Raw genomic sequence first — 23592 nt, 5'->3', positions numbered from 1 at the left:
CTATGCTTTCACCATTGTGTGTGTGTGTGTGTGTGTGTGTAGTATTACTATTTTGAAAACTCTTTTAAGGCATACTCTGAGTATCCCTTTTGGGGAATACTCAGCTATTGATTTGGCTATTAATGTCAAATGTAATACAAACAAGATTAACTGGCTCTCTTTCAGCATTGCCCTACCATTTCTCAATTCTTTTGCCCCTTTTTCTACTTCTGTGTGTTTTTGCTAAGAAAAACCTCAAGAAGGACAAGGCTACCCCCCAAAATTATGCCAGAGGCAGCATATTGGGCCAAAATATAGCCCCAGTGTAAAGGAAGATATTATTAAAAAGCAACAGTCTAAGGTTGAGTCCTATATGCACATATCTGAGAGTAGGTCCCATGGAACTCAATGGGACATTTTTGAGTAGACACATAAAGGATTGCACTGTAACAAGTTCAATATGTCAGATTGTCTGCTGCCTGATAACCAACACAAATGTGTCTCATCTTTGTATGCTGTTTTCATTGTGACCTAGGAGGAGATTGTGCAACTCTTTTGAAGAATATTGGAGCTTTGCCTGTTGATATGGCAAGGATGTATTTTGCAGAAACCGTACTGGCACTGGAGTATCTCCACAATTATGGCATCGTCCACCGTGACCTAAAGCCTGACAAGTACGCTTTTAGCTTCTCATGTTTGGACCTGTAGTTGCAGCTGTCCATGCTAAAAATAGTTATACAAACAACGTGTGCCATTTTCTCTCTTCGGCAAGGGCAAATTTTTTTTTAATGTTTGTTCTTGTTATTGAGCTGCTTCTTGACAGATGTCATACTGCAATTATTTCAATAAAATTGAGTTGAAAATCAATGATGCCCTAAATTTAAAGTGAGAATTACATTTCAAATATAGCAAAGAGTCTCGTCCTTCTACAGCAAGAAGTTTGAAGTTGAAGTTTAATGTTTTATTGTACAAGCCAAAGACCATGACAAGGGAGTATACATTCATAAACACAAATAACTGAAAAAGGGAAAAACAGGTACAGTACAACGTGGGACCTAGGCCCAAGGTTCCCCCTACATACCAACAAAATTTGCTCTGATTGTCTTTGCTGCTAATGCAAACATTCTCTATAACAGCCTTCTCCAACCTGGTGCCCTGCTGATGTTTTGGACCCCAGCCCCCATCCAGGGAATTATAGTCCAAAACATCTGGAGGGCACCAGGCTGGGGAAGACTGCTGTATAACTTCTTCTACATCTGAAACAGATCCTAAGATACCAGCTGTACATTAATTCTGATGCTACTGAACAAGGGACGTTTCAAAAGGTAACGCACAAAATCCTCAATCTGATGTGGCACTTCGGACATACCTGCTGCTCCCAGGGCACCTTGCTACAGCATCCCACCAGTACAGCTGAAGGCATCACATAAAAACATAACTTGGTAAATATGTGCCTTTGCCCTGGGAAAATCAAATTATCCAGATACTTAGCTTTATCATGGGCCTGTCTAGGCTGAGAGAACCATTTTGGGTAATACAATGTTTGATTTATCCTGACATCATAAAGAGCATCCCAACCAAATATTCCTTAGCTGATAGTTCTCTTATTCACTCAGTTCACATCAAGAAGTGCCCAAACTTTAATGAGTTGTTTCTCCCTCAACAACCCAGAGTTCCAGGTTCGAACATCATGGAGCACAACCCAGGAATGGGGCATTCCTAGTTTGTTTAGCAAAGTGGGAGTAGGCAGGAGCCGTGGGTTGTTTAATCATGCAAACTGGGTCTTACAGTCCTGTGTGGTGTTGGTCCAGACGATCTAGGAAATACTGAAAGCCCCCATATTAAGATCAGCAGAGGAGGGCCTAGTTGGTGTTTCTTCACTTAAGGAAGTATCTTCTATAGGTGAAAGGATAGTTCTACAGTTCCGTAGAACTCCCTGCCTGGGGAGGTTTGCCTCTGCTCAGTTTGGTTTTAAGATGCAAGAAAAGGCCTTCCTCTTCATTATGACTTCTGATTTGCCAGTATGTATTAATGGTCTTCCCCTTCATTGATCAATACCTTGTTGTGGCGAAGGGGCTGCGTAACTCAGTGAAGCCATAAGCTATGCTGTGCAGGGCCACCCAAGATGAACAGGTCATGGCGGAAAGTCCTGACAAAATGTGGTCCACTGGACCACATGGACATCATTGGTTCCTGACCATTGCCCGTAGAAGACCAGATCAGTCCAGTGAACTCTCTGCCTTTATTCTGTAATTAGGATATAAACTTCTTGTATCTCAGCACCTGAAACTCATAGAAAACAACTGGACCGGATGATGCTGTACATACCTCCATTATTAGAACTGCACTAACTGTGGAATCCCCTTCATGGATCACTGCCTTGTTGTGGTGAAGGGGCTTGTGTAACTCAGTGAAGCCATAACCTATGCCGTGCAGGGCCATCCAAGACGGACAGGTCATGGCGGAGAGTTCTGACAAAATGTGGTCCACTGGAGAAGGAAATGGCAACCCACTCCAGTATTCTTGCCAAGAAAACCCCATGGAACGTAGCACAAGGCTAAAAGATATGACGCCGGAAGATGAGCCCCTCAGGTCGGAAGGTGTCCAATATACTACTGGGGAAGAGCAGAGGGAATTTCCAAGTAGCGCCAGAAAGAGTGAAGCGGCTGGGCCAAAGCCGAAAGGACACTCAGCTGTGGATGTGTCTGGTGGTGAAAAGAAAGTCCGATGCTGTAAAGAACAATATTGTTTAGGAACCTGGAATGTCAGATCAATGAAGCAAGGTAAGCTGGAGGTGGTCAAACATGAGATGGCAAGATTGAACATTGACATCTTGGGAATCAGCGAACTAAAATGGACAGGCATGGGCGAATTTAATTCAGGTGACCATTATATCTACTACTGTGGGCAGGAATCCCTTAGAAGAAATGGAGTAGCACTCATAGTCAACAAAAGGGTGGGAAAAGCAGTATTGGGGTACAATCTCAAAAATGATAGAATGATCTCAGTACGAATCCAAGGCAAACCATTCAACATCACAGTAATTCAAGTCTATGCCCCAACCACTGAGGCCGAAGAAGCTGAGGTTGATTGGATCTATGAAGACCTACAACACCTTCTAGAACTAACACCAAAAAAAGATGTCCTTTTCATCATAGGGGATTGGAATGCTAAAGTAGGAAGTCAAGAAATCACCAGGATAACAGGCAAGTATGGCCTTGGTGTACAAAATGAAGCAGGACAAAGGCTAATAGAGTTTTGCCAAGAGAACATGCTGATCATAGCAAACACTCTTCTCCAACAGCACAAGAGGCCACTCTACACATGGACATCACCAGATGGTCAATATCGAAATCAGATTGATTATGTCCTTTGCAGCCAAAGATGGAGAAGCTCTATACAGTCAGTCAAAACAAGACCTGGAGCTGACTGTGGCTCAGATCATGAGCTTCTTGTTGCAAAATTTCAGCTTAAATTGAAGAACGTAGGGAAAACCACTAAGCCATTCAGGTATGACCGAAATCATATCCCTTATGAATATACAGTGGAGGTGAGGAATAGATTTCAGGGATTAGACCTGATAGACAGAGCGCCTGAGGAACTATGGACGGAGGTCCGTAACATTGTTCAGGAGGCAGCAACTCAATCCATCCCAAAGAAAAAGAAATGCAAGAAAACCAAGTGGCTGTCTGATGAGGCTTTACAAGTAGCTGAGGAAAGAAGGGAAGCGAAAAGCAAGGGAGAAAGGGAAAGATATATCCAACTGAATGCAGAGTTCCAGAGAATAGCAAGGAGAGACAAGAAGGCCTTCTTAAATGAACAATGCAAAGCAATCGAGAAAAACAACAGAATGGGAAAGACTAGAGATCTCTTCAAGAAAATCGGAGATCTCAAGGGAACGTTTTGTGCAAAGACAGGCATGATAAAGGACCAAGAAGGCAGGGACCTAACAGAAGCAGATGAGATTAAGAAGAGGTGGAAAGAATACACAGAAGAACTATACAGGAAAGATCTGAATGTCCCTGATAGCCATGACAGTGTGGTCACTGAACTTGAGCTGGACATCCTAGAGAGTGAAGTCAAATGGGCCTTAGGAAGCATTACTAACAACAAAGCTAGTGGAGATGACAGTATTCCAGCTGAGCTATTTAAAATCCTAAAAGATGATGCTATTAAAGTGCTGCACTCAATATGCCAACACATTTGGAACACTCAACAGTGGCCACAAGACTGGAAAAGGTCAGTTTATATTCCAGTTCCAAAGAAGGGCAATGCCAGAGAGCATTCAAACTGCCGTACAATTGTGCTCATTTCACATGCCAGCAAGGTTATGCTCAAAATCCTACAAGCTAGGCTTCAGCAGTATGTGAACCAAGAACTACCAGAAGTACAAGCTGGGTTTTGAAGAGGCAGAGGAACTAGAGATCAAATCGCCAACATTCACTGGATCATGGAGAGAGCAAGAGAATTCCAGAAAAACTTCTATTTCTGCTTCATTGACTATGCTAAAGCCTTTGATTGTGTGGATCACAACAAACTGTGGCAAATTCTGAAAGAGATGGGGGTACCAGACCACCTTACCTGTCTCCTGAGAAACCTGTACGAGGGTCAAGAAGCAACAGTGAGAACCGAACATGGAACAACGGATTGGTTCCAAATTGGGAAAGGAGTACGACAAGGCTGCATATTGTCGCCCTGCTTATTTAACTTCTATGCAGAGTACATCATGAGAAACGCTGGGTTCAATGAATCACAGGTCGGAATTAAGATTGCCAGGAGAATTATCAACAACCTCAGATACGCAGACGATACCACCCTAATGGCAGAAAGCGAAGAGGATCTCAAGAGCCTCTTGTTGAGGGTGAAAGAGGAGAGTGCAAAAGCTGGTTTGAAACTCAACATTAAAAAAACAAAGATCATGGCATCTGGCCCTATCACTTCCTGGCATATAGAAGGGGAAGAAATGGAAGCAGTGACAGATTTTACTTTCTTGGCCTCCAAGATCACCGCAGACGGTGACTGTAGCCATGAAATTAAAAGACGCTTGCTCCTTGGGAGGAAAGCTATGGCAAACCTAGACAGCATAGTAAGAAGCAGAGACATCACCTTGCTGACAAAGGTCGGCATAATCAAAGCTATGGTTTTCCCAGTAGTAATGTATGGCTGTGAGAGCTGGACTATAAGGAAGGCTGAGTGCCGAAGAATTGATGCTTTCGAACTGTGGTGCTGGAGAAGACTCTTACGAGTCCCCTGGACTGCACGGAGGTCAAATCAGTCCATCCTAAAGGAAATCAACCCTGAGTGCTCATTGGAAGGACAGATACTGAAGCTGAAGCTCAAATATTTTGGCCACCTAATGCGAAGAGAAAACTCCCTGGAAAATCCCTGATGCTGGGAAACATTGAAGGCAAAAGGAGAAGGCGACGGTAGAGGATGAGATGGCTAGATAGCATCATCGATGCAATGAATATGAACTTGAGCACACTCCGGGAGAGAGCGGAGGACAGGAAGGCGTGGCGTGCTATGGTCCATGGCGTCACGAAGAGTCGGACACAACTTAACGACTGAACAACAACAACATTAATGGTCTTAAGATGCGTGTTGCTTTAAAGCAGCAGTAGAGAACCTTTTTTTATGTCAAGAGCTGCAGTCCCTCAGAAATAATTACTGGGTTCACACAACATGATAACCCACACTCAAGGTTGGGTTGTTGTTGAGTGAGTTGTTCAAACCATAGGTTGTTGTTGAAACATGGGTTGTTGTGTTGTCTGAACCCAGCCACATAAACTATGGTTTGTTAATCACGAAAATCCACAGTTCACAACCCAGCAACAAACCATGGGTTCTCTTCATGGTTTGTTTGCTAGCGCAGCTCGGTTCAGACAACACAACAACCCATGGTTCAATGGCAACCCATACTCAACCTTCCGAGTGGGTTATCATGTTGTGTGAACCCAGTCATTATCTCAGTTGTCACATACCAGGGGTAGGCAGGACCACTCCTTTCCTCTCTTTCTTTCTTTCTTTCTTTCTTTCTTTCTTTCTTCTACCCCTTTTCTCCTTTGTTCTCTTTCTCCCTGATGACCTCTCCCCCCGAACACACACACACAAAGACACACAGCAATTAGTCTTTGAAAAAAACCTAGCACTAGCACCAATGGAAAGTTTATTCATAATCCTCATGGCCATGGGAGACAATTTTTAGGAGGGTTGCAGGACACAGGGCAGGGTGGATTCACCATTCACCCGAAAATCACCAGCCTCACATGGAAATTAGGCTTAGAAAAATGTGTTCATTGGCACCAATGCAAGCTCTGTTTCCTAAGCCTATCAGCTGTGTGGGAGTGGGGTCTTTCAAGTGCCTAGGTGTCTGTCTGTAATCTTCAGCATACATTCACAAATTAGCAGCCCCTCATTCTCAAAGTCCATGATACCTGCAGTTGAGTGGTGATGTCAGTTTTTCAAAAATCTGCTTCATGATATCTAGTGTGCAAAGGTTAAACATTTGTATAAATGTACATTTTAAATCTTGCTGCATTTAAATATCCACTGAAGTTTGTCTGGCTTTTCAGCTTTGTTTCCCATAAGACCTTATCTTCTGTGAGACACTAAAGTAATAACACGTCATCAATCCTTTTATACATAAAAGGATTGTAGTTTCTTTGAGTTTTCATAAATGGCACTATAACACTGATCTGTGCCCCCTTTTTACAGTCTTCTCATAACATCAATGGGCCACATCAAGCTGACTGACTTTGGCCTCTCTAAAATTGGCTTAATGAGCCTGACAACCAACCTGTATGAAGGCCACATCGAGAAAGATGCCAGAGAATTCTTGGATAAGCAGGTAAGGTGCAGTTACATTTTTGAAACCTCTGGGTTGGATCCAACACTCAAATAACAGCGCGCGCGCACACACACACACACACACACACACACTGTTCTTTAAGGATAACTAGAAAAAGGAATAGCACAATAAATTTCAAATTTATTTAAGGTTCCTGAAAATACTGCAACTAGAGATACAGTTCAATTTGGACTACAAAGTGAGACTCATCCTGATCATGCATATGTCCTCGGACATTTTTGCAAAAGTTAAATATTTATTTATTTATTTATTTCATTTCTATACCGCCCAATAGCCGAAGCTCTCTGGGCGGTTCACAAAAATTAAAACCAAACAACACACAATAAAACAATTTAAAATATATAGAATAAATTCTCATAGTATATAATTAATGACAAACTTATGGCATTGTTGGACAACTTTGTGTCAATTAAACTGGAATATATGAGTTCTGTGTCTTAACAGATACCTTTTCTTTGTGAAAAGAGCTTCAACTGTAAAAGTACAGAATTTTGTCTTCAAATCCTTCCTGGGAAAACACGTAATTTGTATAACTCCTGATCACCTGCTCTTTGGGATTTTTGGTTTTATAATATTGAATCTTTTTTTCTAGCATGTTTCCATTGGGAAAGATCATCTACATGCCATGAGCTATGGAGAATAATGGTGCTTTTAAATATACAAGTTTTTCTGCACTACATCTTTCTCTCCATTTCCTGTTCAGGTGTGTGGGACTCCAGAATACATTGCCCCAGAAGTGATCTTGCGCCAAGGTTATGGAAAGCCTGTGGACTGGTGGGCCATGGGAGTAATCTTGTATGAGTTTCTAGTTGGCTGTGTTCCTTTTTTTGGCGATACACCAGAAGAGTTATTTGGGCAAGTTATCAGTGGTATGTATCCTACCTTTATAGGCATCAGGTGTTGTCTGTATTTGGTAAATGGCTCTAGCACTCCAGTTAGTCGGCACTCAAGATATTTAAAGACACTTGGAACAAATACACTCTGGCACTAATTAATTTAGCTCCATTCGTTATTTAGCTTTAGAAAATTTCTATACTGTCCTTCAGCTCTCAAGGCAGCTTCCCACAAAAATACAAAATAATAAACATTAAAAAGTTAACACAATATATCAGTTAAATCAATAAAAGATCAATAAGAGAAGGGCATAAATTGGATTTTTGGAAATTGGAATCAGAGGGTTTTGCTTTTGACCCTAAAATGTCAAACATCTGACTTGAGGTTTTCAAGGCCATGTGTGATGTCAGAGCAGTTGAGCCAGTGGCAACTCAGGCCTGTATCAGACCCTATATCAGTAGAGCAGAAGGGTCCTGTTGGAACAGACTAAAGTTCTGCTTGTCCATCAATTCTCTTTTGAAGTAGCCAGCCAGATGTTTTGGGGGAGCCCACAAACATAAAGGCAATATCTTACTCCTGCTGTTTACCCAGGAACTAGTATTCAGAAGCATACTACCTCTCAACTTGGAGGTTCTATTTAGCTATTGTGCTTTCCTGTTTCATAACGTGCTAAGTTTACTCAGGAGCCTTTGGTGAGGGACATCGTCAAAGCTTTTTGGAAGTCCGGCTATATGTCGTTTACCCGATTGCCTCATCTACGTGCTTGTTGATGTTCTCACAGAACTCCAAAAGATTAGTGGGGCAGGTTTTTCCCATACTGATTCTTTCTTAGCAAGGCTTGTTCTTCAGTATAATTATTCTAGCCCAAATGCTTTTCACCAATTTACCTAGGACAGAAGTTAGTTCTGTAACTTAGTTTAGATGACCTTTATTCATTTAACAAGAATGAAATTAAGGAGGATAACAGAATTCAGGCTTGCAACGATAACTTTATTGTCTATTGTGTGTCTTAAGATCATTTAAATAGTGGCCTATAGAATCCTTACAGAATTCTGTGTTTTAGTCTTTAACAGGGGCTTTTTCTGCCATTTACAGCTCTTTCACCTCTTCTTTCTTACTGTATACACTAGTACATGTTGTAGATTTAGGTACATATCTACTTTTATGCAAGAACATGAGGCAGCTACACTGTTACCTCACTCCCCACCCCACATACACCTCTGTATGTGCATCAAGGAAATGGCCTAGCTGTATCTCCCTGCATGGGTGTTTTAATGGTTGAGTGGTTTGCAAATCACAGCCTTAGATGTGCATGTTTCAAATTATGGAATTTTCCTAGCTGGAGATGCCAATTATACGATCATATTAGAGAGGAGATATTAACCCAATTGACAGCTAAATATAACTTATCATTCAAGGAAGAGAAAACAGTACAGTTGGTTAGAAAATGGATAATTTGCTATAACTTTGCTAGATTTATTCTTCTTGCACTGTTTGCTTGAGAGAGAGAGAGAGAGAGAGAGAGAGAGAATGTGTACATTTAATACCATGGCTTGGATCCAACTTGGCAATAACAAAAGTGGACGATGCTTTGATTTGCGCAAGGAGAGTGTCCCTCGTTTACACCAGTTCCCCATTCTTGTGTACCCCATGTGTTACATTCCTCACTCAGAGGTTCTCCTGACCCTCAGGGATAGCTTTTGTGGGACACGGTGCTGCAGCTGTGGGAGGAGGAAAGAAAGCCCCATTCTGTGAGCAGAATTCTGTTCATAGTTTGGATTAAGCCCATGAAATGGGAGCTCTGCCTGATCTAATCCTATCAATCTAATTTCCATAGATGAAATTGTCTGGCCAGAAGGAGATGAAGCTTTACCATCAGAAGCGCAGGACCTCATTGGTAAACTTCTCCGACAAAATCCTATGGAAAGACTAGGAACAGGTACAAATGGTTTTTAAAAAATGGTTTCTAGAGACATTGAAACATAAGTACATTAAAACAACAACAACACACCACCACCCAAACCCTGCTTAAATGCAAAAAAGAACATATAATTCTTCATATATGTGGTGTAGAGAGCCAGTATGGTGTAGTGGCTAGAGTGTTGGACTGGGAGTTGGGAGATCTGGGTTGTAGTCCCCACTCGGCCATGAAAGCTCACTGGTCGACGTTGGGCCAGTCACAAACTCTCAGCCCAACCCACCTCACAGGGTTGTTGTGAGGATAAAATGGAGAGGAGGATTATGTACGCAGCAAAAAAGACAGGATATAAGTGTAATAAATAATTAACCTTCTCAGTGATATACTGTTTTTTCTATCTGTGGTATAATGGCCATAAAAATTGTGAATGTTTCTGTGCCAGAAAGATGTCAGTACATATGGGGAACAGGGGTTTAATACAGTTTCCTAACTTGTTGCAGTTATCACAACATTGCATCTTCCAAAGAGCTCCACTTCTGTTCTAGCAGGTCCTAGTGCTAGCTGATGTTTAAACATATTTGAAGGATCAATTGGCTGATAGTAAAGCTGTTGCACTCTTCAGTAGTGTACCAGTCCCAGTGTTTTTATCCATGTCTCCTGTGTTTCAGGTGACACTGCTCTTAAAGCCTTATGCACTTTGCAGTATTTGCACAGGTATTTGTGATTAAAATCAGGACATAACCCTGGAGATTTTTCTCCTCTCATACATAATGAGCATGTAATAAAAAAATACTACCAACAGTTTTAATTACTCATGATTCTCAGAAAAAGGAAGACACTTTCTCTCTTGTATTCCTCAGTAATTTTTAGATTTATACTTGACCGAACTCCTAAGACTCAGGACAGTAGCAACAGTATCTCCTGTATGCCCACATAATTTCTGTGAGGAAACTGAACTGTGACTTGTCTATGGCTGAGTTATGATTTAAATCCAGGTGTGAGATTAATGTTTTGTCCATTAGCTTGTACTTGTTACAACATAATATTGTTACATTTCAGGTAGTTTACATTTCAGGTACATTGTCATTTCAGGCAGTGCATTTGAAGTGAAACAGCACAGGTTCTTCAAAGACTTAGACTGGAATGGGCTACTCCGACAAAAAGCAGAATTTATTCCACAGTTAGAATCAGAAGATGACACAAGCTACTTTGACAGTAAGGAACTAAGATCACAGTTAACTGAAAATGATTTTTAGAATGCTGGGGGTTTGTGTGTGTGTGTTTTTACTTTTATGCATTAAGTTGTGCACACAGGGTGGAATCCAGTTAGCTTATAATGCTGACGGAATGGCTTCCATCAGTGAGTGATTCTTCCTATATTGACAACCCCCCGCCCCCATTGCCCTCAAAATCTGTTCCAGAGGATTGGAAGTTGCAGGAGGGAGGAGAAAGTCTGTTTGTACAAGTGGAAGTCTGCTTGTGCAACATTAAATTCCACCCATAAATAGCTCACAAACCTGTTCATGAGGGGAAAAGCTTGTGTATTTTTTGTGACCTTTGAGTTGGCTTAATAAAGGAATTACCTTAATATAGATTTTGGAACTATATTTCCAAAAATATAGCATTCATATAGTGTTCAAATGTTCATATAGTGAACTATGAGCAGACTTTGGGCTTCAGACAGAACCCATTTAACCATCTATAATTCAGAAGTCACCCACATAGCCCCTTCTGTGTCATTACCCCTTGTAAAAATATGTAATCCTGGAGTCCCAACATAAACCCTATTTGGGCTTTCAAGCCTCATGCATTCCCCTTCAGATGAGGGGGGAAATAGGAACATGTTCACTGCCCCGCTTCCCCCATTACGTTCCTGAGGCCCTGGTCCTGCCCTCCTCCACCCATTTGGGCTGAACATTTGAAGTGGGAAGCCTGTTCTACACATGTAGGCTCCGTGCACAATTTAGAACCCTGCGCGGTCAAGGTTCTAAATCACACAGGGAGCTTATATGCATAGAGCAGGAGAGTTTTAGCCCCAGTGTGTGAGGCTGGTGAGGCTGGGCCATCTGGAATGCAATGGAGAGATAGGGCTAGTGAGCACATCTCTGCTCTCTCACCCATGCAGTGGGGAATGCCTGAGACTTGAACTCCCAAGTAGGACTACAGTGTGAGGCAAGTCTGAGCTTCTGCGTTAAGTATTTACACATTTCTTCTGTATTTTGCGGATAGGTTCTGACAAGCTTTGGTATCAATTAGAGAAAATATTTTTGATTGGGATTGATTTAAAAGTAAAAACTTGTGCATGGCAAATTGGTGTTGTGGGGAAAATGAATAAGAAATAGTGGTGGGGAGTGGAAAGACAGATTAAGAATGTTCTCTTGTACAGATGTGTTTGTACTGTATCAGCTTCTCATAGTAAAATAAAATGCACGTTTTCAACGTCATGAGGCTATTTTAGAGGTACCTTCTAGTTTAGGAAGCCTAAAGAAGAGCCTTAAATCAATTACAGATATGTTTTCTTTCTAGTTAAGCTTGCAAAACAGGAATTGTCATTTCTGTGTTTGGTACAGCACATAGTTGATGTTAGAGGCCAATTAAAAAAGGAAAGAATTTATTTTAGCAACTACAATAGAACTGTAACTGAATGTTGGCTGTATCCGTTTCTGCAGCAGAGCATCCACATCAAACACTACAAATAATATAATTGCATGAGTTGTCTCTTAACTATATTCTTGGATTTAAGACATCATTTGCAATAGTAGTATTTAAAAATAGATGGAGAAATTGACCCATTCAACATGATTTGTTCATGCTAGACAATTGTAGACTGCTCTTTATGTACAATGATTAAGTTCCATCATAGCTATGAAAACAATCAGACGTGTGACTTTCTGCTAAGAGAAGCTGTCACTCTGATTCCAACAGATGCCCTCTGTATTTTTAGACCCTTGATTGCTACAGTGTAATAGAAAATGTCCTGCACAGTGCTGTTCTAATGTTCTATCATCAAGGGTGAATTGAGTACATTTTTGTCTCTGCTACTTGAGGAATGTGAATATTAATCCAACAAACAGAAAACAGAGTTTTTACTCACCAACAGTGATAGAGGGATAACAAAAAAGTGGCCTCGACTGCATCAAAATAATTTGAATACATATATGACTTAATATTAATGATGGATTTCTGGATCTCTATATCCAAGATGTTTATAGATGAAACTCTGTCTTCTCCCCCCCCCACCTGCCCCCAAATATGAGAGCCAGTGTGGTGTAGTGGTGAGAGTGTTGGACTGGGAGCCAGGAGATCCGGGTTCTAGTCCCCGCTCACTGGGTGACTTTGGGCCAGTCACAGACTCTCAGCCCAACCTACCTCACAGGGTTGTTGTTGGGAAAATGAAGAGGAGGAGGCTAATGTAAGCTGTCTTGGGTTCCTTGCAAGAGGAAAAAGGCGGGATATAAATGCAATAAACAATAATAATTCTATCTATCTATCTATCTATCTATCTATCTATGTAATCACAGTGGCCTGACAGAAGTACCTATATTTTTGTTTGCTTTTTAAAAGTTAAGAGACTCTTTTTGTGGTTAATTTTCTTTGGGTAGCTTATGGCTAGACCAAAAAAAGTGAATGAAGAAGAAAATTGACTACTATTTAAGAACCAAGTCCAGTTGTTTTCTTTGTTTTTAATTGATGAATCTCAGGAAGGTCCCTATGTAGGATACTTGCTCGTAATTGCAGAAAGCACCAACTTTTCCATCCCTGTGTAGATACTTGGACTTAAATCGATGTTCTTAAATCTCTGTTTTTGTTTGCAGCTCGTACTGAGCGGTATCAGCATTTAGATTCTGAGGAAGAGGAAGACACAAATGACGATGATCATGTGGAAATTAGGCAGTTTTCATCATGTTCACCAAGGTTTAGCAAGGTATGTGGGGTTGTTGAAGAAATAGGATTTGAACTCAGTTGTTGACAAACAGCACAAAGGACTGTGTGATCTATAGCCTGCATTGAAGGTAGGATTTTTAGGAGGCAGTGACCTGGTTTGCATGATCACTGTGGCTTAAACAAACCACAGTGGCTTGTTTAAGCCGTGGCATGTGTCAGGTGCCATTTGCCTAATTACCTGCCCAGGCACGCCTTATAGTGTCATCTGAACTTGGACGGCATGGCTTGTTGGAGGGGGAAATAACCCTCAAATAACCCAATAACAGCCCATGTATTATTTGAGGGTTGTTCCCTCCACCAACAAGCCATGCTGCCCAGGTTCCAATGACATGAAAAGCTGCGCCCGGGTGGGTAATTAGGCAAATGGCGCCCAGCACACACCATGGCTAAGCCATGGTGGTTTGTTTAAGCCACAGTGATTGTGTGAATCAGGCCAGTTATTTACATTTACAACAGCTGTCCATTTGTAAATGGGGTCTGTGCCAATATTAATCAGTATTAACTTGGGGGCAGAGGAAGAATTGTTAGAGATTATACACGCGTCTTGAGTGTTCATTGTGGTCTTTATAAGCAAGACTGGTTCTGGTATTCTTTCACTGGAATTATACACAAGGGAGATTCAAATTAAAAACAGAATTCATGTCAGGATTTCCAGGAAAGATACTAGTACATCATTGATGTTGATGGGCAGCAGTATTAGAAGTCACATGGTACATTCCTGAAATCTCTAAATGGGTTTTAAAATTTGACTTAATCCCTCAACATCAGTAACTTCAGAGGCACACTTCTAGAATAAAATATTAAGTCAGAATTAGACATTGCAAACACATCCTGAATTAACTTGAAACAATTTACCCAGAAATATAGGGTAACAGATGTACATTGTTGACCAGCACTAGGATTGAGAGCCAAAGGTTTAGGGCAGGGCAGGCAGGAAAGCTGACTAACAGTCAGCTGCCAATCTTAAACACAGTAAGCAAGGTGAGAAGTAATACAGACTTGGTCCCAGTGGGGCTTCTCAGGGCAGGATAATGGACCTGAAATCCAGGACCCCACTGAGAAAAATGAGCAAGAGAGTCCCAAATGTGGCAGAGCTGGCTTACCGCATTTTGAGTGAGTGAAGTAATACACATTTCCTTCTTAGAGAATGTGTGTGTGTATATTACCATTAAGTCTAGTCTAAAATTACCTAATTGCACCATGGCCTGGCCCAAGCCTTACCCTTCTGGGCTATATGTAAGCATGGCTACAATCATGGCTCTGGGAGTCTAGCTTCATTAAAGCGAAGTTAATGCAGCATCTTTGATGAGTCTTCTGCGGTGATCCATCTGTTTGACAGCCCAAAAATCATATTTGAAATACCACAAAAACACCCTTTGAGCAGTAGTAGCTGTACCGAAGGGACTACTAACAGTGCTTTTAACTGAAAAAACTGCATAGCTCCAGGGTTTGCAAGTGTGTGTTCATTCCATAAGACAAAATGTGTTTTGTAAGAATGCGGTGTATTTATAGACTTCTTTATGCTTGCACTTATTGCAGACACAATGGCTTTATAATGGCTCTGGTGATTACAGGGGAGTTGCTTCTAATTTAAATTGTAAGGAAAAAATTAAATTATGCCTGATAATTCGTTGGGATGCTGAAGGAGTTTTTGTAAATTCGTAAGCTTTTATTATCCCTTTGGTTGTAGATAATGATCAGCCATTGCTGGCTTGCCATCTCTCTCTAGCTTACAAGAGCATGTTCTCATACTTTTTAAAGGGTATAAGTGAACCAGCTGTCCTTATTAAAATTCTTTTTCATTTCAGTTTTTTCTGATACTTATCTTGGTGTGTAATTTGTACATCCAAGGTTTCTCCTTTTGGTAAAACCCTTCCCCCTACAAAAGAAAGAAATTAGCATCTGGTGAATCTAAACAGAATCAGCTTTATTAATATGAGGGAAAGCTTGATAATTAAAAGGGCAGGCAACAGTGATCAGGATTTGGGTCACTGGACAAATATTTTGCAAACATAATAGACATTGTGAGAAAGTTAGTACCTCTTTAACGAGAGACAAATGTCCATGCGAAGCAACATGGGAGTACCGATCCTGGGTACTCGGTAATGGGGCTCAGAATGAGGTGCAAACTTGAACTAGCACCTTGCAGTATGGGGGGGGGGGATTGTGGAAAAATGAGATGGTGCAGGCAGTGCCTGCATCTTGAACATTGAAAAATAATACTGCATTCATAGTGTGGGTGGCATGAAAGGCTCATTATATTTTGAAAGTCTTGTCTGACAATTCAGCCAGATAATTTATTAATAGCTATCCTGTTGATGTTGTGAATTTTTAATAATGTTGTTTTCATCAGTCTCATATGCAAATCAAGTTATCAGTTGAGTTCAGTCTTATAAACATGGATTTCTTTTTTCTCCTCCTGTTACTGTTCAATGATGTAAAATATCTCTGTAAAGCAGTTGAGGCATGATTGACTAAGCAAATTAATCAGTAAGGGCTAGGATTTCTATCTTTCCTTTTTTAAAACAAATCTCCCTGGGTTAAGCTTGTACTGTAGGATTTTTAGAAGTAGATTATCTCTTTGCTTGAAAATGTGACCAAGGTGACCCACCCTCAGCATTATTAAAAAGTGAAACTTCGCTTTCCAAAGTCTCCATTGGAATTCTAGTATTAAAAAGGCAATTACAACAATATCAGGACGACAGAATACATGGTTGTAATCTATCTATATATCAGTTGCATAGAGGACAGAGACAATGGACTACTGTTGCTCTTTTCCTCCCCTCTGAGCAAGTTGTGGGGTGTCATCATCTTTTTGTCGCTTGCAGCAGCTAAAGAACATCACCAAATGCAGCTTTTTAGTTGTAACCCTGAAATATCTTGTGATTTAAAAGAGTGTACCAGTGCCCTTTGATATGTTAATATACAGTTGGATTGTACCTGTAGGTATATAGCAGTATGGAACGTCTTTCCATCCACGAAGAGAGAAAAACACCACCACCCACCAAGCGCAGCTTGAGTGAGGAAAAGGATGACAGGCTAGATAGCCTTGGTGGTCTGAAGAGTCGAGACCGCAGCTGGGTGATTGGGTCCCCTGAAATGTGAGCTTAACATACTTCATTTAAATGTGTTGTCTTTAAGCTGCCACAAGGCTCATTGTTTTTGCTACCTTATAAGGACTACTGAGACAATGTCTGTAAAATACAACTATTAGTGTTTCAGTATAGATGTTTCAGCTTTCTGAAAGCCTTATTTCTGAAATGAAATGCAAAATAATTTGGCTTTGGTATACTGAAACACATGGAAAAAAGAAACTACAGCTCCCTATGATGTTACGCAGTCTGGGCCATATGAGGTTAAAGGTTTTGATAAATTGAGTAACTAAGCTGAGAGAGAGAAGATTTGTATTAATAGTGGCTTTCCAGACTTTTCAAGCCAGCCAATCTTAGTTCTTTCTTGACTGAAATATTATCATGTTTGATAAACAAATTTGAATTTGATTTTTTTCTCATCTCTCCCTTGCTTCGCTTATTCCAAATAGATTGTCCACTTTTGATTTTTGATTTATTGTGCTTGTACATCATTAACAATAGTTGCATCATGTAATCACCAACTTCACTGCAAAATAAATTGATGACGATGTGTTCTGTTCTTTCCCCTCAGACTGCGTAAGCATATCTCTGTATCTGAATCCTCTCATACAGAGAGTGACTCCAGCCCACCGCTGACTGTCCGTCGGCGTTGTTCTGGGCTTCTCGACATGCCCCGCTTTGCCATTTCAGCTGAGGAAGAAGGGAAAAAGAAACAGTTAGACGGGACATTACTGCCTGTGACACAGCCACGGGAAGGTCTTCCTCTTCCAATTCCAGAACAGCCTGTAGAGAGAGAACTCCAACTCGATGATGATGGTCTAAAAACACCCCCTTCAACTGTCAGTAATGTGAGCAGCTCAACACTGACAGGTACATGCCAATGTGGATGGAAGCATTGTCTCTATTTAATACATTAAGCTAATAGGTTTGCTCTCATAGAGACAGTTCTCCCTTAACTTCTTCCTATGCATGGTGGGGAAGCAAGATTTTGCACTCTGCCCATTAGATGCTCCTGTTCTGTTGGACATCTGTGCATAGGTTTGAATAGGACGTATGTGCATAATATTTAACTCATGTAGAACTGAACAGTATGGTTGCTATCGCATGTGCAGTCTGGAAATCAACAATGCAGTTTGGAACTGTGTGCACTCCATTTTATGTGCATACACCATATTCAAATGTTCACACACACACACACACACACACACACACACAGCAATCTCTCTGATGTGGGACAGGAAGTTGCTCCCCTGTCACATGTAGGGAGGTTATTTGAACTAGCCAGTTGTTTACTACTCAAGGCTGCACAATTCCACAGAACAACCAGAGCTGTTCTTTTGTGCCCAGGCGAAAAACATTCATTCATTCATTTATTTATTTATTTGATATCCGACCTTTCTGCCAAAGAGTAGCACTCAAGGTGGCTAACAATGAAATCCAAATTAAAACAAAATCTTAATTAAAGCATAGCATAAAATCAAAAGTGGGGGCTGGACAGCGCATAGAAAGCATCGTACCGGTGCTTCCACCATCCCCTCCCCACCCCAAGGAACGCCCCCTTTTCCTCTACTCCGCGCTGTTCTTCTGAGTGTGGAGCTCTGGCTCCAAGGTCAGTTCCCGAAAACTGAAAAATCCTATGGCTGTCTAGCGGCCATAGGATTGCGCCCTTATTCAGGTTGTGGGGGTGATATATTTTAGCTTAGTTATGTAGTAGTAGTTGTTGTTTTTATAGCAAAGGGAAAGCTCATAATTTTTTTTAGATTATATCACCCCTAGTTATATGCATCTGTAAATAAATCTTTGGGGCCTGGGTTTGCTTCTGAGGAATGTGCACTGTTGGTCTGTGTGTAAACATGACTTTAATTTTATATATGTGCCTGCAGGAGAGCAGACTGTTAGAAATTCCCTATGGTTCTAATCTATTTTAATTGACACTGTAGCTGGGAGCACTACAGACTTCTCTCATCACCGCACTCGCAGTAACAGCAATGAGGGCCCAGAATTTACTACTCCCAAAGCCACAAGTGACTTGGCAGTGCGGCGAGCCCGACATAGGTTACTCTCTGGTGAGTCGGGGGAAAAGCGGACTTCACGGCCTGTCAATAAAGTGATTAAGTCAGCATCAGCTACTGCCCTCTCCCTTCTAATTCCCTCAGGTAAGATACAACTAAAATATCAATTTCGTCTTTTTTTTTTTTTAAACCAGAGGGCTTTTAAGAACTAGAAAAATGGATCCCTTTGTATTTTTCTCTTTGTGCCAAGAGCCATGTTATTCTAGTAGTGGAGATATGTTCATTTGCAATATTTAGGATGATACCATACTAAGGACTGTGATTTCATTGTCATCATTTTATTAGAACCACTTTAAGTGGTTGTATTATGATTCCTTAAAGCCCAGCTTGATTTGTTTAAATCAGTTCCAAGGATGATGTAATAGACACTTACATAGCAGCATGTTAAAATTACAGGCATGAGAAAAATGTAGGCGTCTTGCTGATGTGTAGCCACCTACTAGAAGATTACTGAATTTACATTTTCTAGGATTGAATGCACAACTGAGATGGCACCACACAGGCTGTAACAGACAGAAAGCTTAAATGGTAACATAGCATTTGAAACAGTGGTCCATCGAAATAGAATTCTCAGCTGCCATGGGTCAGCATATGGCTCTAAGCAGGACTGTTTAGCTGTAACCTTTCCTGATGGTTCTGAAAGAGCTCTGTACTGCTCCCTGTATGTATTTATTTAGCTCTAGTACAAATCGTGGCTGAATTCACTATGTCAACTAAATGGGTTATAAGGGGGTAGAGTAAATTTTTAACATACTTTTCCCATGTTCCCAACCAAAATGCTGAGGACTGTGATTTCATTGTCATCATCAAACATTGTCACCATCAAATTCAGTAGTCCAGCATTCTCTTTTCAACAGTAGCTATAATCGCATGGTAAACCATGGTTTATTGTGGTAAACCACAGTGAGTCTCAGGTTTGTGTGCTCCGCCCTCTCTTTTCCTTCTCCCACACAGCCAGGAGGAGGACTTTGGAAGCTTTTGCTTTTACTTTTAGTAAACCGTGGCTTCCCATTAACAACAGTTATGGTTAGTTTGAAAACAAACATAGGTTATGAGGCTGATTTGTTTAACTATAGTTGGTTGTGATGAAATGGGAAGCTGTGATTTACTATAGTAAATAGTTTCAATGTTTTCCTATCAGCCACATGGGAGGCAGAGCAGGGAGGGTGGGCCCAAGGCTCACTGTGGCTTATGCACAGCATGATAAACAATGGCTTACCATTATGTGTGAATGCAGCCAGTAAGTCAGTGGCCCAATTTCTGTAAATTTGTATCATGCCCCATCTTTTTTCCAGATTAAAAACCCAAAAATCTGTAGGCTTCATTAGGTAGGTACTTCAGCCTCTTGACCATTTTAAGTCTGTCATATGGCACCTTTTGAGACTAGCTGTTTTTAACAGATCATAAACGTGTAGGCTATATTCTTCAGATGTCAGAAGTGGAACTTTTGCAGTAAGCAATATGGACCAGCGTATACCATCAACAATCAAATGGGGAATTGCCTTTTTTACTGCACCACAATGCTGTGCTGATGTTTTCATTGAGCTTTCACAAGATCTGTCTTTCTTTCACAGCTAAGTTAATCCCTATCCACATATATGTGATTTTTTTGGTTGGTTGTCCAAGTGTGCATCACTTTGCCCTTTATAAATTTCATCTAGTCATACTGTTTGGAGAGATCCTTTCTGTGAATTCTTCACAGCCAGCTTGAACAAACTTGTGTAATCAGTAAACTTGGCTGCCTCTTCACTATTCACTCATAACTCCAATCATATATGAGCAAATTGTATAGCATGGGTCTCAGCACAGTTCTTTGGGGGATTCTGCTTTTTTCTTTCCAATGTGGAAATATCCTTTTATTTCCTTTTACCGTCAACTACCTGTTTTTTTAAATATATCTGCCCTCTTTATTCCATGACTGCTACATCATTGTCCCCATCAAAGGCTAAACCCTTAGTTCAACATTCTGGTCTTCCCATAAGTTTCAGGCTTTTATCTGACCTTATGGTGTTGGATTTTCTGAAAGTTAAATAAATGCCAGTTGGCAAAATCAGGAGTTTCTTCTCTTTATGTAGAACAATGTCAAACCTAAAGAGGTAGTGAGTTCTGGGCAGCGCCATCAGGATGATCTCAGATGCAATTATTTTTGCATGCTGTACTTTGTTGTAATTTTTTATTATGCTATATTGTTGTGTTTTTTATGTTTTTATTGTAAGCTGCCTTGGGGGTAACTAATAAAAGGCACAGTAAAAATACCCCAAAGTCAGGTAAATAAACCGTTCCAACAGAGAAGAGGAGGAGCAGGTCCAGGGCACTCTTGTCAGTGGGTCCCTGCTGGGGTGTAGGTCCTTGGCAGATACCTAACGATGTCTACTCTTGATGTCAGCTCTGGCTACTTGTCTGGATAATGACATTTTCATTTTAGTTCTGTTATATAATATCCTAGTAATACAGATTACTGTTTTTAGAATTAAAATAATACTGAATACTGAAATATAGTACTTTTCAAAATGAGGTTCATGTTGGGAGCTGGAGTAACATGTTTTGGGAGAATTGTCAGCATCCAAAATATATGCCATACATCTTAATTGGTTGCTTGTTTAGCTCTGTCAAGATATGTACCAAACATAATTGACATTAGTGTTCTGGTATGTAGTTGGCCTTTATTTCTAAAATTGCTTTTCTATTATGCACATGGATAGTTTGTTACCATCTAATATTGATGAAATCCTGGTGTTCTTTTAATCTAGATTTTAAAAAAAAATTATTTATAGAAAAAATTCATAGCTTAAAATCTGAAACATCAGAATATTCTGAGCACATATTTACAGGTGAATTACAGAATAGTTTTCATTAAGGAATAACTTGGCTAGCTTAGCTGTGATAAGTAAGGTGCAGAACGAAGTTTTATTTTTTCTGATGTTCTGTTAGAGCAGTTTTTCAATTGTCAAGAAAATAGGGAATAATTGTTGGGACAGAATTTTTCAAATGCAGGTTACAAGTCTTTCACAGTCAAGATATTTAATTCCCCCTCATAATTTAATGCAAATTGTACTTTTCTTTGAAAGCCAGACTTTCTAACTTGGAATCATTTTGTATTTTTACGTAGAGCACCATACATGTTCTCCATTGGCTAGTCCAATGTCACCTCATTCTCTTTCTTCCAACCCATCTTCGAGAGACTCATCTCCAAGTCGAGACTTTTCTCCTGCTGTCATGAACCCTAAGCCACCAATCATCATCCACCGAGCTGGGAAAAAATACGGCTTCACACTTCGTGCCATTCGAGTCTACATGGGCAACAGTGATATCTACACAGTGCATCACATGGTCTGGGTATGTCTGTGCTCTCAGTCACAATATGACTTTGGGATTAAAGGAAACTTTAATAAACTGGGACTAATAACAACCCTTATTTCTACTTAAACTTCTTCCTAGCATCACCTCATGAATGCTGACTTCTTTCTACAGAAATATATTTGTACCTGTGTAGTGGGATGCTCTCTATCAGAGTTGTAACCCATAGGTTAATTATGTTTAATTCCTTCTGAGCTGTGTTGACAATGATGGTCTGCTTCAGATCATCTCCTTCCCTTAGGATTTTTCACACATCTGTTTGGAGTTGATTACATGTCTTAAAGCATCACTGTCTTCCCACTGAATTGACTAGGGATTTGGAACTCAGTTCAGCTGTGAGTTTTACAAGGGGTTATTATGTGTGTACTTGCTGTTTCTCCTTCACCCATATTCTCAGTGAGCCTATCTTGTGTATGTGCTTTTTGAAGTTATGTGTAGTTGTTTGCCATAGCCATTTCCCCACAAAGAATGTTTGTCATTTTTAATTGTGTGATGCTCAAAAGTAAAAGAGAAAGGGAAACAAACATGTGTCCGAATTTCCCTATAGACATCACTTACGGTTTCTTCATTTAAATAGAGATTATTGTTTGAAACTAATTATCAGTGATACAATAATATGGAGTAGAATAATGGCTTCTGTAAATCTTCTGATCCTTATTCCACTTGACCTTGACTACATTATGTAGAAAACATAACTGCCATAAAGCACAGGCCACAAATTGAACTCAGTCATCAATTGGGTTGTTTGCCTTCATTGCTGAATTAATTGCTTACCCATGCTAACTCATAAATGTTTGTAGCAGCTTGTATTGGAAGATAAATTATTATTGATAATACAGAGCTCTGTGGTAGAGACGCACCATATACTTTGCAGATAAAAGGTCCCAGGTGGAATCTCTGGCATCTCCAGTTAAAGGTCCCTAGATAGGAGGGCCAGAAAAAGCCTCTACCTAAGATCCCAGAGAACTACTTCTCCACCAGAGATGGGAAACTTCTGGCCTACAGAACTAACCTGGCTTGCGGAAGTTCCCCATCCAACCTGTGAAGCTTCCCTTGGATTCCTCCAGGAAGCTGGGCTTGGAATCCCTGATGTTATGTCTGCTCAGTGATCACAGATAACAGCAGGGATTCCCCTGCATCCACTTGGGAAATGATGCACAGAAGAATCCCAGCTGTGTCCAATCACAGATCAGACATAACAGCGGGAATGTGGGCGGCAGGGGACTTGGCCACTGCTAAGAGGAGTTGCTCCTCCCAGCGCCAGCCAGATCTGCTCACATGCTGCGCACCACCTGAAATAAATTTCCCTATGGGGGAGGATGCGCATAGGCAAAGCATCCCCAGCCCAGGCAACAGCTGGAGCACTCCAGCCGCAGCCTCGGTTCCCCCACACTGCGGCATCCTCCATTGAGGAAGATGTGGTACAAGCAAAGCCGCCTCCACTGGGGCACCTTCCCCCATTAGGGAGGATGCAGCCTGCGTGAAGTAGCCCTGGCCAAGGTGGCGGCTGAAGCACTCCTCCACTCA

At 40.8% G+C, this 23592-nt stretch overlaps 1 protein-coding gene across 2 annotated transcripts in view; it reads left to right on the top strand.

Annotated features, from left to right (window-relative positions):
* MAST2 (microtubule associated serine/threonine kinase 2) overlaps window positions 1-23592 on the top strand; it is a 249236-nt gene that overhangs the window by 216192 nt on the left and 9452 nt on the right. For both annotated transcript variants that reach the window (XM_084852639.1, XM_084852640.1), the window contains 10 exons: window positions 515-653; window positions 6694-6826; window positions 7551-7716; window positions 9519-9620; window positions 10692-10814; window positions 13415-13524; window positions 16491-16645; window positions 17208-17506; window positions 18577-18792; window positions 21818-22044. In XM_084852639.1, coding sequence (XP_084708765.1) covers window positions 515-653; window positions 6694-6826; window positions 7551-7716; window positions 9519-9620; window positions 10692-10814; window positions 13415-13524; window positions 16491-16645; window positions 17208-17506; window positions 18577-18792; window positions 21818-22044 — 1670 coding nt within the window. The remainder of the gene's footprint in view (window positions 1-514; window positions 654-6693; window positions 6827-7550; window positions 7717-9518; window positions 9621-10691; window positions 10815-13414; window positions 13525-16490; window positions 16646-17207; window positions 17507-18576; window positions 18793-21817; window positions 22045-23592) is intronic.

Source organism: Heloderma suspectum, chromosome 4 (assembly GCF_057233095.1).
Source record: "Heloderma suspectum isolate Gila_16-S chromosome 4, 16-S_ref, whole genome shotgun sequence".
NCBI classification, from domain to species: Eukaryota; Metazoa; Chordata; class Lepidosauria; order Squamata; family Helodermatidae; genus Heloderma; species Heloderma suspectum.
Note: the sequence above shows the minus strand (reverse complement) of the source record. Positions and strands in the feature narration are given on the sequence as shown.